Source organism: Urocampus carinirostris, chromosome 1, assembly GCF_059441175.1.
Source record: "Urocampus carinirostris isolate Australia breed hairy pipefish chromosome 1, RoL_Ucar_1.0, whole genome shotgun sequence".
Taxonomy (NCBI): Eukaryota; Metazoa; Chordata; class Actinopteri; order Syngnathiformes; family Syngnathidae; genus Urocampus; species Urocampus carinirostris.
This window is the reverse complement of record NC_142349.1, coordinates 32,129,572-32,143,256: the sequence shown is the minus strand read 5'-3', so window position 1 is coordinate 32,143,256 and position 13,685 is coordinate 32,129,572. Positions and strand designations below refer to the sequence as shown.

Genomic DNA, 13,685 nt, shown 5'->3' with positions numbered 1-13,685 from the left:
GTGAGAGCATCAAATTCTTACCACAGGACTACCGGTGACATGGATCAGTGGTTCTCAACTTGCCCGATTTAGGAAACCACCGTCTTTCCCTAATTACATTCTGCAACCCAAGTGAATTGACAGCAAGATAAAATACCAAGTTAAGAGTAATAGTTTATTTTAATTATTAAATGAAAAAAATAAATAAATAAATTGTAGCGAGCAGAGACTGGAGTCGTAGGCGGAGTGTCAAACAAAGGTGCTTTAATGACATTTAAACTTGCAATAACAAAAACAAACACAAGAGCGGCTCGAGCCGGCCGAATTAAGAGTCCCCCTAGGAACTCGCTAACTGAACAATGGTTCCATGGGTGAATTATGTAAAACCCAATACACAAGCCCCCCCCCCGGAATTCACCCATAGTCAAAGTCTCTGTGCCTGGTTGGGATGCTGACCCGGCCACTGCGGGTACAAGGAGCTGGAACAGCGGGGGGGGGGGGGGGGGGGGGGGGGGGGGGGGTGAGAGCTTGTGGACTCAGTTGGAGAGCCTACAGGTGCTGGGGGCGGAGGGTCAGAGTGGGTACCCACGGGGCCGGAGGGTCGTGCCGCAGGAGGACGGCCGCGCCGTGGGGCTTGGGCCAGTACCGATGGCTTGGACATATCCATGTGGGCAGGCATAACCCTGTCCACGGAGACAGTCTCTGGCCTACCACCAATGTCCACGACCATGGTCTTGTCACCATGCTGCAGGACCTTAAACGGTCCATCATAAGGAGGGCGCAATGGTCCGCGGTGGGCATCGTGGCGAATGAAAACAAAACCAGCCGAGCGCAGGTTGGAGGGAACCCGTGAAACTGGCCCGCCGTGTCGCGATTTGGGGATAGGCACAAACGCTCCCACAGTGCCCTGCAAGATGGACTTCTCCCTGGATGCAGCCCAGGGTGTCGTTGGGTCTGGGATTAAATCACCTGGCACCCGCAGCACTTGACTGTGAACCAACTCAGCTGAAGAGCACTGAAGGTCCTCTTTGGGAGCAGTCCTCAGTCCCAGCATGACCCAGGGTAGCTTATCGACCCAGTCCCATTCGGTCAGGCCGGCGCGCAGGGCCGCTTTCATCGAGCGGTGGAACCGCTTGCACAACCCGTTAGCCTGGGGGTGGTAGGCAGTGGTGCGGTGAAGTTTGACTCCCAGGCCTTCGGCAACCGTGTTCCACACCTCGGAGGTGAACTTTGCGCCCCTGTCAGATGAGAGATCTGCAGGGGGTCCAAAACGGGCGACCCATGTGCCGATGAACGCCCGGGCCACATCGACAGCTGAGGTGGAAGTCAGCGGAACTGCTTCAGGCCAACGGGTCGTCCTGTCCACCATCGTCAGGAGGTAAGTGAAACCGTGTGAAGGAGGCAGTGGGCCCACCAGGTCAATGTTAACGTGGTCAAACTTCCGTTCGGGGATGGCGAATGGTTCCAATGGGGCCTTGATGTGACGGTGCACTTTGGCGCGTTGACATGCCACGCATGAGTCGACCCAGTCCTGGACGTCCTTTCTCATCCCTTTCCACACAAACTTCTGGGCCACTAGCATAATGGATGCTTTCCTGCCAGGATGAGACAGGCCGTGTATCGCCTCAAAAACAGCCCGACACCAGCCAGCAGGGACAAGCGGCCTAGGCCAACCCATAGAGAGGTCACAACACAGCTTGGCCCCTGAGTCTCCGACCACAACCTCCTCCAGCCGCAAACAAGTGTCTGAGCTCTTGAGCGTTTGGACGCCGTTATCAGAAGCCTGGTCCACACTCATACATGAATAATCAAGCCCCAATTGCACAGCGCTGATGATTGCTCTGGACATGCGGCGGCATGTGACGCAGAAAAAGTTCCGTGAAAAGAAAATTTGGCACTTCGGTGCCAAGCAAGTTTAACATCACTTTCATGTGAGCCGATGTCTTACTGTCTCCTAAGCCCTGAATAGCAAGGAGGCGTCGAGCACGCTCAGAATGCGACAGTTCAAAGATTCTGAGGAGATATGCCTTCAGTCCCTTATATTTATCCAGTTCAGGCAGGGATGTGATGAAGCTCACCGCTCTGGCTGCAGTTGAGCTCCCCAGAGCAGACACCACGTGGTAATAGCGAGAGTCATCATCAGTGATTCCGTGCAGGGCGAATTGAGCCTCTGCTTGTACGAACCATGTTAACGCAGATGACTCCCAGAACTCGGGGAGCTTGAGAACGGGCGCGTATGCCATGTCGGTATGCTCAGTATTATGCACGGCCTCGGAAACTTCCACGAGACTAATGTCGGGGTCACCAATGTAGCGAGCAGAGACGGGAGTCGTAGGCGGAGTGTCAAACAAAGGTGCCAATGAAAGCTGCTTTAATGACATTTAAACCTGCAATAACAAAATAAACACAAGAGTGGCTCGAGCCGGTTGAATTAAGAGTCACCCTAGGAACTCGCTTACTGAACAATGGTTCCATGGGTGAATTATGTAAAACCCACTACAAAATAAATTATTCCTTGTCATTATTGCACCTTCCTGTTTAAACATGGTAAGCAATATTTGCATTCTGCAGTCTTGAGGGTGATTTTTGCCAAGTCAAGTTTATTTGTATAGCACCTAATCACAGAGTCTCAAAGGGCTGCACAGACCACAGATTATTGCAAACTACAGACTAGTACTACACCATCCCCTGATCTAAATCCTACATGAGGGCAAGGGAAAAACTCAAAAACCTCAAATGAGGAAAATGAAGAAAATTTTAGATGGGAGCGCACATGAGTTAATCCCCCTTCCAGGATGACCAAGCTGCTACGGATGTTGCAATAACAAATAATACACAGCTATTCTCAACATAATATATAGGTTATTCATATGCTATGGAATAGAAGAGTATTTTAAGCCTAGATTTAAACAGTTCCACTGAGGTTGCAGATCAAACACTCTCGAACCTGCGGATCTCTTCTTGACTCTTGGGATCACGAGTAGACCAGCATTTTCAGAGCAAACAATCCGCACCGGAACATAGGGAGAAATTAAATCTGAAGGATATTTTATTATTTATTTCAGCATTATTTCTACAAGGAAAAAGCCTGCGACCCAGTGAAAACGGGGCGGCGGCCCACTTTTGGGTCCACCCACTAGTTAAGAACCACTGTTTAGGTAGACACCCAAAATAAGGTGATTCGACATCAATTTATTTGAAACTTGCAAAGAGAACAGGTGAAGATTGTACAAAAACCCCAGATGAGAAAAGTCCAAGCTGTTAATAAACCTTTTCTTTCTATTAGATGTTAAAAAATAAAGAACTTTATCATCCCTTGTCATTATTGCACCTTCCGGTTTAAACATGGGAACCAGTATTTACATTCTGCAGTCACAAAGTTGATTATTGCCTTTTTTCCAGCATTATTTAGCATCCGAGCATTTTTAATCAATATTTTCCAACGAAAAACTCCGCAATCAACTGAAAATGGGTCCGCAACGCACTTTTGGGACCCGACTCACCATTTTAGAACCACTGAAATAGATGACACATGAAACTGCATTAGGTTTTATCACATCAGGTTTTTTTGTCACGGTACCAGAGGCAAATGTTAATTAGGTTGTGCATTTCACATATTACAATGGCAATACGTTTGTCACTAACAATACTCGGAATAGAGTTGAAGAATATGATAGAATATTGTCATTTTAACACGCGAAACGCATAAGAAAATTAACATTCGTCTCCGGCACCATGACTAAAAACAGTGTGATAATGAGATCAAATTTACTGCCTTTTTGCAAGTCATCAATAGCACTGGGGAGTCAAGTGTTCTGAAAACTGAGATGAACTTGGACCTGTTAAGACCGGGAACGGCACAATAGAAAGTTTATGATCCATGTCGGTTAATATTTAATGTATCGTGTTACTTTTTCTTTTCTGACTTTTGCACTGTGAAGAATCCAAAGAGGGTGATTTGGTGAATTTTTTTGATCAATTGTGTTATTTTTTTTCTGACTTTTGTTCTGTGAACAATTCATAAGGGTTGTTTGATGGTGGCTTTGTGAAAAACAATACATTTTTACTTCCAGGCACTCCCGCAGTTGTCACACTTTTTCCTGTTACAAGCTGTACTTGCCCACGACACACCACAGGAAGTGGTGCCCGATGAACCTGGTGGTAAAAGGATCTGTTAACCATGCCTTTTCCAATACAGGTGATAAAACGACTGTCATGATTGAGACAGCCATATTAAATAATAGAATCACAATTCGACATCCTAAAATACCTGTCATTGATAAAACATCATGTTCTGTTTTTGTGGAATTTACTTTTAGTACAATTTTAGCAGACATATTTCATTCAGTCGGTCATCGTGTCCTCCGTTCAGCCTCCACCGCCAAAAATGTCTTGTCCAGGTGGCTGCCTTTTTTGTTTTGAATTTCCGTTTTCTTTCTTTAGTTTAGTTTTTGGGTCAGCATGTCTTGTTTTCAGTCTACCTAAACTCAATTGTTTGTAACTGAGTTGATAAATGATTTTTAGGCAAATAAATGTCCCCTATGCTTCAACACCAGCATCAAACTTTGTCTCCACAACTCAGAGGAAAAGCATTCATCCTTAAAACTGTGTGACGTTTGACTTCTCTTACCAAGTGCAAGAATATTTAATGATTCTGTTTACAAAGACTGATACATTTTGTTGCATTTCATACAGCAACATTTCAACATGATCATATTCAACATATTGTCTACTGTGTATTGTTCCCTGCTCCGAAACATGCAGTGCCTTTAAGAGACATCGTCATGTCACTGCTGTTCCTTGTTAACTGTGCCACTTTTGACTATTTAGCATTTATCGCATGCTTTTGGACATTCTGTGAGAAAAGATTTAAGTTGGAGTATTTGATTTGAAGGTTAGACTGTTATCTTTACACTTATTTACCCACCAGGATATTTTGGGGGTAGAAATATAATTTCTTTCTAGCACCGCTTTTGTATATTTTAGTCACTGAAGGCTGACAAGTAATTTGAAGTGAATTCTGTTGAGGTTCATGTGTGGTGGGGCTTGGTCAGATTTACAAATAAATTAACCTACAGCTTATACATAATTTGATTGGCCGAGCAAGAATGCAAGATATAACCGTTAGCATAAAAAATGTTTTTTGTCTTACCTTATCATGTATTTGCGCTGCTTCTCTTGAATTAAAGCATATGTAGATAGAATTCCCGATGACAAAAGTCCATGCGACAAGGAAAAAAATCAATGGCTTGTTAGCTTGCTAATTCTTTCCTTAATTTTATTGTTTGAGTTAAAAGTGTGTGACAAAGAAGAATCCTCGGTCTCACTACTGCCCTCTGTCCTGAAGCAAGAGCAATGCGTGCCTCACTCTGCAGCTGAAGATGCTTAGAACAGTAATGTTACATAATCATTTTATTAATATATGTGAAAATTCAGCATTTAGGCAAAACGAAAACAAAACCTCGTTATTTGAAGAGAAAAAAATAACACTGAATAACTATAACCATTTAATGTATATTAAAATGTATCGTTTCATGATGACAAGTGAGGCAGAGCCTCACTTTCATCCCTTGACCGCCTGTCACTGGTAGTTTCCATTGGCACAGCTCATTATGTTATACTTACGGTTTTCCCTACCTTTTCCATTGTTATCTTTGGTTCAACTTTTTTTGTCGGTCGCATATCACATGATTTGGTTATTTGTGATAAACTGCAAAGGGGAACCGTATCCACTCGTTTGATTTATTTTACCACACAAATAGATCACAGTTTCAAGTCTCCTGGACACACCCAAAAATGTACGACTTTTATTGCAATGCAGGTTTTTTGTAACGTTCCTCCCATAATTTGCGCCACGCTTTTTAGCGCAATTACTGTATGTAACAGATATGAGCATCCAAGATCCATTACAACTCCGCTGGCAGTGAAAGAGTTAACTCCAATAGCCATTATATTATTATTTTTTAATGACAGTATTATCTTATCTCATTAGCCGGCAATCTTATGAGCAAGAGCAGGAGTTTAATTGCTTCCTTATCAACTCAAACTTGAGCGGTTTGTGTTACCGTGGCAACTTCAAAGACACAACACTTGCGCCTAAAGAAAGGTAGCGTTTACAACAGGGGGCGGGAACCTTTTTGACCCAAAGAGCTAGCTATACAGTAAAAGCAAAAAATACGTAGAATTTCTTTGAGAGCCCCTTACCTTATATTTGAAATAAAAATTCATCAGAACCACCAAACACGCTCTCCACAGTGTTGAGGCTCATTTTTGTCATAAATAATGCTTTCAAGGTGCAAGCAAAATTCTTTTGTAAAAATGCCACTAAATACTGTAAACGAGGATCCCAAAGTATTTTTACCTTCAGTGCAGACAGCACCTGTTCCTACCGCTCACTCATTCAAATCGCTTTGCTAAAGCTTCTGGGTGTTTACACACACACTTTGTTGAGACACTTCATGAAAAGCCACATAATGAACGTTGAGTGTTTAATGAGCTTCCATTAAAGAATTACCTTGCGATTTCTAGCCAAAACAGTCTGTTGGTGTGACACTTTGACAGTAAATCCTAGTCAAGCTTGTGCCCAATATATACACTGGACCGAACCCAATGCTAATAGTCTCAGCTTCCACCACGATCGGCTTTGCGTGTATCAATTCAGTAGATATGTGCACATTCCATTTTATCTTTGAGCCAGACGGGCTCATGAAAAGAGCCCTATATGGCTCTCAGGCCCTGGTTTATAATTTACCAGACATTATATTGTAGCTGAAAAATGGTAAATTGAAAGCTAAGTTAATGAATTAAAATACTTTTTGAACTGATCTAAAACAAAGTCATCAAAAAAGAACAAACTTTCGTAGCTGTCAGGTCATATTCTTATTGCCCCAGGATGGGCAATCTAAGACCCGCAGGCTGCATAAGGCCAAATATGCTTTTGAGTCCGGCCGCCAAATCAAAGAAATACAAATATAAAGTTGAAAGAGGACCATTAATAATAATGCTTTCCCTTTAAATGAAATGCCCACATATTCCCAAAAGATCGCACACTCAAACCATATTGAACATTGTTTAATACATATATTGCATCCAGACACTATCGGCCAGATACTTAAAATCTCATCCATCTTTTTTCTTCCCCGCCTGGTCCCTACGCAAAATTTTGGAACCCTTGCATCAAAACATTTGCCAACTCCGCTGAACATCTGAGGTACTTATTAGCGGGGAAAAGATGTGGAATGAAAACAAATGTTATTATCAAAATAGATTTTATTCTAGATCTTGAGATCTGACTGCTTTTCCAACAGCCAGACTGCAACCATGTGAGTGAGTACAACGCAAGTGAGGGCAAGGACATCACAAGAGAGAAAAAAAAAACAAGACTTTGCAAGTTATTTACATTTTGAGATACATCAAGTTATCCAGATCTTTTTGTTCTTTTTAGAGTATATAGCTACAAATCAATCTGAATTACAAAACTTTGGGGGAATACAAAACCTTTGAGGGCTCTTAAACATAGCAAAGATAAATATACTAACGTTGATTATTCTATTTTTCTCGGTAGGACCAAAAAAAAAAAAAGCTACCATTCGAATGCAGTGTAAAAAGCTTATCTAAAACAAACATTTAAAAATACCATTCCACTGTCATCGACCTCATTTAGAATTTGTTTTTGTATCTAAGCTCAGTCACGCCACCCGAGAAATAAGTAAAAATTGTTTCAATCGAGTAGCATTCTGACAAAGCATCCATCTATTTCTGTGTTTGTAATCAAGCTGATGTTATTACCAAGATGTGAAACCCGCAAAGCAGACCTTGGATTCAACATTTATGAGTTAGACGAAATGGGATCGAAACCCATTGAATGTCACTGGAACGCCGCACTCAGTTTCTTAAGATGTGTTCAACCTAAATAAAAACACACCTCCCCTGTTTCTCCATTTTTTTTCTAAAGTGCCAGAAAAGCAAACCCTTTTGAAGGGCATTCAGTTCAGTTTTCCAATGACTGTCAAATGGTATTTTCGCAAAAACAAACAAAAACATTCTTCATGGTCACTGCCCCTGGTCACGCACGAGAACATGTGTAGCAATTCGAACATGAAAACGTACTTAAATCCACTCCACGCGCAAGAGTGCTACACAAACTTCTGTATTTAAACAACAAGCACAGACTTGTATCAGGACATACAAAAAAATAAAGCCTTTTCTATCCATACATAGGCTCGAATGAAGCCCGTCTCCAGAGTGTCTGTTCGACCCTCGTTAACCGATCGCAAAAGAGTCGTTCAAAATTTGAGTGGCGTTTAAAACGTAATTCGGAGGGATTTCATTTGATTATCGTTCAGCACGACTTTGCCTCGAGTTGAGGCACAAGCACAAAGACTATTCGGATGGACTCAAGCCGTTAAAGCGTTATGCCTGTGTGGCACTCTCTTCCCCGCAGTTCTGCGTGGCTGCTGCAGCTTTTTCCTTCTTTCGTTTACAACTCAACATTTAACCTGATGGATTGTGAAAACCTATTATAAAAAAAAGAGGCGGAGCAAGACACAAACATAGGACATTTTGATTTTTTTGACTTATTTTCTTTATAATTTGTTTACAATAGAAAAAAAGCAACAAGTGGACAAAATCTAATAGATTAACCAATGTACCCGGTAAGCTATACATCTGCATGTTTGAAGAGTGCCGAAAAGTGATGTAGATCCCCCTGGACAGTGGGGGACGACTCGAAAAACTTAAAAACTCTCTGTCCTCTTTGCCCTGTTCCCTCCCAGCACACGATATAAAACTTACAGTAAAATCCAATTTAAAAACAATGTCCACAGGACACCAAATGCTGACATATGCAATATGCACACACCAACGACAACGACAACATAAATGAAATCTTTAGAATTCTGGTACAAAGGGTTAAAAAGAGGAAAACAAAAGGAATCCTGGTGTTTTGGTTTGCGTGTAACAGGGGACGTGACTGACTCGAACAGAAAGCGGCGTCTTCCTCTTCGAAGTCTTTCTAACGTGGCAAAAAAGCGGATGTGGCGAAATTGTGGTCCTTGATTGGGTGCCTGGAGGTGGGAGAAGTGGGGGTGGTGGGGGTTCTGGGTATTAGCGCTCGGTGTGGCGCTAATGGCAGGCCATGGCGTCTTGGAGGGACTACAGCAGTGTGGCAGACAGGCAGGGACAGTCAGTCATTTTGGCTATGTACACATTCGTAGTCGGTCCATGGCTCCCCCGCACCAGTGTCATTTCCTCAGGTCTAATACGCAAACCTGTGCATGGAAGGAAACGGGACAGTACAAAGGTGAACAAAACTGACAGTTAACAGGCAGGAAGCTGCAACAGTCACACTTCCTTGTCTGGGCAGCTTTACAGAAGTTGGGAAAGTAAAGAACGCCGACATTGGGGAATACAGAGACCCCTCGCTACTTTGAGCTTCAGATATCGCTGGTTCACTGCTTCCCGGAGTTTGAATTGAATTGGGGTTTTCTTTGTCATCGATATTAACGTATTGTGCATTGTGTTCTGCAACAGACAGCACACAGCAAATGCTATCACAGGGGCAGGTTGTGTGGGTGTGTGTTGGGTGGGTGAGACTGCAATAGGTTGGTGAATGATGTGAGTCAAAGCGCAAGGCGAGTGCACAAGTCAACGTGTCCACCAAGACAAACTGCGAAGCGGGAAAATAGCTAGTAGCTTTAGTTGCTCATTACATTAAAAAGAAATTCATCAATTAAATCAGACTCTGAATAAAGTCAGAAGAGCGCAAAGAAATGCTGACAACCAGCTGCTGCTCTATGGATTATTATTTATATTTTTTTACAAATACACAGATGGACACTACGAGAGATTAAATCTTAGCGAAAGAAGAGAAATACTGAGGAAAAGTAATACTAACAGCTTTCAAATCAAATCTTACATCCCGAAATCATTATTTAAATTGTGAGCCTCGGAAAAGAAAACCTTCGGGGCTCCAGCTAAGGCAACCTTTTGATTACTAGTCCAAATCAAATAAGTAAACACTATGTATGGCGAAATAATAGTGTTTCTGCTAAGCTCAAAGTGTAATCCCTCTCGAGGGATTTGACCAGGGTAGAGAGATAGATAACAAAGTGTAATGTGATGTTAACAAATGGGAGGTGGCACTCCTGAACAGCGCTAAATGATACTAAAGCACTAAGTGAAATTCTTTTTTTTTTTTTTTTTTTTTTTTTTTTAAACCAGCCAGACACTCAGGATGCTCAGGACCCCCAAAACTCTAAACATAAAATCGCCCCTGGTTTGGATGTCTAATAAGAGTATTTAATAAATAAACGGTTTTATTACGCATGTTTTGACTATGACGTGTATATTTGATGCTATATAAACAAGGATTTACTATAGCATCAAATATAAAGGTTGAGTGCTGACTAATACACTGGAATTGACTCCACACTAAAGAAATACATTTTGGTTAACAAAGTGGTGTAGAGTGACGTTTCAAGCCCAATGCGGCCCGTGATTCAAAAGGTTTTTCCACCCGTGCTGTAAACCATAATCAGGAATGGTAATATTTCAGTTGATTTTTAAAGAAGCGAAAATGCAAGACGTCTTAAGATTGCTTTGAGATAAAGAACTGTATCCCTATATTCTAAATTTCTGAGACGATCCTGTATATCTCTTAGGCTGAGTTCTGTTTATTTAACATAACACGGGCCTGACCAAGAGGGAGCGGACATAATTGTCCACCGTCTTGCTGCAACGGGTACCCGAAAGCACAAAAACCTGGCGAAAGGCTGGGCGAAAAAAAAATAGGAAACGGTGCCGCTACGACCCTTGTGTTTAAGGGATTAAAACATGTAAATAAAAAAGCCTCAACCCTCGTCTTTAGATTACAAAAATGCATGTTTCTAGCTTTTACCATTGTTAAGAGTAAACAACAGTTGAACGTTGCCAAGTTTCTTGAAAATACTCGTTTCTAATGAAAGAAAAAAGCTTGAAGCCTTAACTGTCTGTACTTATCCATTCATTCGCTTCACTATCAATACAAGACTGGGAAGTAGGGGCTCATTCAATGTGTGGATGAAGATCTGAGCAAAGCCACTCCCTGCCATCAAATGGAGGTTTATCAAATTCAAATCATTCCCAGAGGCTTGATACTTACTGATAAGCAGCGTCAAACCTTTTCTAAGAGATTTATTATAAAAAAGTATTCATGTGTTATGGCACGGATTAGTTAAATGGGGATTCCAGATTTGATCACACTCTGGTTTGAATTGCTGTTAATCAGTCTGCCCCTTAGAAGTTACAGTGAAATTAGGAAGTACTTACAGATCCATCTGATGCACTTGCTCCTACTTTGTCCCCGGTGGCGTTCCAGCACACTTCGAAGATCCCTCCTGTCCCTCTATAGCTGTGGACTAACGCACCGGTCTGAAGACACGCAAACAGACGTTGGACACCACCGTCTCATCATTGTGACAGAGTCAGTGCACCGACCTGAGTGTTCCAGATGTGGACACATTTGTCGAAGGAGCCGCTGGCTAAGTGTCTGCCGTCGGGACTAAAGGCCACACTGTACACGGGCTCCTGGTGGCGGGTCAGCGTGTGGATGCAAACCCCGCGCTCCACGTCCCACAAACGCACCGTTGAGTCAAACGAGGCGCTGCAGGGAAACAGGTTCATTAAATTTTCATATTTGAGATGCACCAGACTAAGTCGCATGAAATTAAAACCGCTGTAAGAACAAGGGCGTTAGTTCGTTCACATCCCTTAACCACTAGGGTTGTAGGGGCACCATTTCCTGTGGTGGGTCTTTTGCAAGTACAGCCTGGTGGTGCTCATCCCTCTCCAGGAAAACAAATGGTATAATTAAACAAAAAAGGTCAGAAAAAGTATTCATTTAATTACCGTAAATTCCGGACTATAAGCCGCTACTTTTTTCCCCAAATGTTCAGCCCTGCGGCTTTTTCAGTGAAGCGGCTAATTTATGGAATTTTTCTAACGGCCACCAGCGGCGCAGGAGTTTAAAAGGTAAGATTGAGATCAGTAGAATATGTGCGCCAAGAAAGACTGCAATCTCTTAAGTTTTAGCACATATTTTCTGTAAAGTTAAAACACGTTCCGATACTGAGGAAAATACCCTTGATGGCGATAGTTATGAGAAGGAAGTTGAAGACGATCTACTGTGAATTTCACATTCACGGGAAGCTTTTTCTTCACAGGTATGTTTGATACATTGCGAGCGTGATCCTACTAGCGTGTTGGTACCTTTTAAAGGCACGGTTTGGGATGGAAGTTATATTATTATTATTAAAGCTTTGAAAACTCTCTCGGTGTACCATCTTTCTTCGTAAATATGTGTAACCATGTATAATATGTATTTGCAACTGTATATTTTTGTTATGTATTTATTTTAGAGATTTATCCTGTTATGTGTTCTACGAACGAATCCAAAATAAGGGGCGGAGCAAACGCGGGCAGATGGGAAATGTGGTAAATCTGAGTTACCGGTAGATCTGTCTGTTGTCAATTAGCTGCAATTTTAATGAATTCTCTCTGTGGCTTTGTTTTCAAGATAATAAAATCCATATCTCAAATGTTCTCTGCTGTATCTTTGTTTGGCCATGCGCATGTGTAAACAAACTTTTTCGGTTGTGTGAAAGGGTGGGTGTCAACTCATATTTGCACAGAAATATTGCAATCTACTGTTAAGTAGTTTTAAATGACCCTCTGTCATTTTCTTCTTTTCTTGGCTTTACTTACTTTAGAGGAAAAGGCCTGCGTCCCACTGAAAACAAGTCCGCGACCCACCAATTTAGAAACACTGCCCTACGACAGTGGCCCCCAACCACAGACCAGTTTGATCTTTAATAATTCTCTCGCGGCCTGGTCCTCTTGTAACATTAGTAAAGATTACAATAACGATAAAAATAACAAAATAGTCAGTCAAAATCCACTGATCTGGATGATATGGGAAAAGGTATTTCATTTCTCATCACACTACTTTTACTCACAGTACCATGTTGTTTTGCTTTTTTAATTTTGAAGGTGCACATGATTGGTCAATTGTTGTACAACATTTTGGCTGAACTTATTCCCATAATGCTCAATTATGGTGCCACATTTGTACAACGATTGACTAATCACGCGCGCCCCTTTAGAAGAATAGAATAGAATTTACTTTTATTGTCATTCTTTGCAACAATGCACACAGAACGAAATGTCGATACACCTGACCCTTACAGTTAAACTGTAGCGAGCCGATGCAGCCGCAGCCAAACAGGGCGCAGCCATTTTAGTCATTAGGTGACCAAACCCCTCAATTCCAACCCTTAATGCTGAGCGCCAAGCAGGGAGGCAAAGAGTACCAATGTTGTAAGTCTTAGGTATGACTCGGCCGAGGCTTGAACCAGCGACCTCCCAGTCTCAGAGCGGGCGCCCTACCATCTAGGCTACCGAGCTGGTAAAGATAAAATAACGTGGTACAGTGAGTAAAAATTGTGTGATGAGATAGAATAGAATGCCTTTTCGTATGTATTCAACAGAGCTCTCACTGCCCCAATCCTGGTTCGAGTCCCGTTGCATCCAATGTTGAGCAAAAGTGGTTGGAGATCGGTGACTGATCAACCATTGTTCAAATACAGTAACAATAAAAATTACTATTTGACATAATGTACAAAGAGAAGGAAGTTATAAACAATGCGTTCTGTTATTTTAACCTTTGCAAT

At 42.1% G+C, this 13,685-nt stretch overlaps 1 protein-coding gene across 4 annotated transcripts in view; it reads right to left on the bottom strand.

Annotated features, from left to right (window-relative positions):
* Positions 1-7,230: 7,230 nt before the first annotated feature.
* Positions 7,231-13,685, bottom strand: part of LOC148374332 (F-box-like/WD repeat-containing protein TBL1XR1) — a 31,435-nt gene continuing 24,980 nt past the window's right edge. For all 4 annotated transcript variants that reach the window (XM_088335032.1, XM_088335027.1, XM_088335046.1 and 1 more), the window contains exons 14-16: positions 11,455-11,620; positions 11,287-11,388; positions 7,231-9,248 (exon numbers count right to left, since the gene is read on the bottom strand). In XM_088335032.1, coding sequence (XP_088191158.1) covers positions 9,222-9,248; positions 11,287-11,388; positions 11,455-11,620 — 295 coding nt within the window. In that variant the 3' untranslated portion in view covers positions 7,231-9,221. The remainder of the gene's footprint in view (positions 9,249-11,286; positions 11,389-11,454; positions 11,621-13,685) is intronic.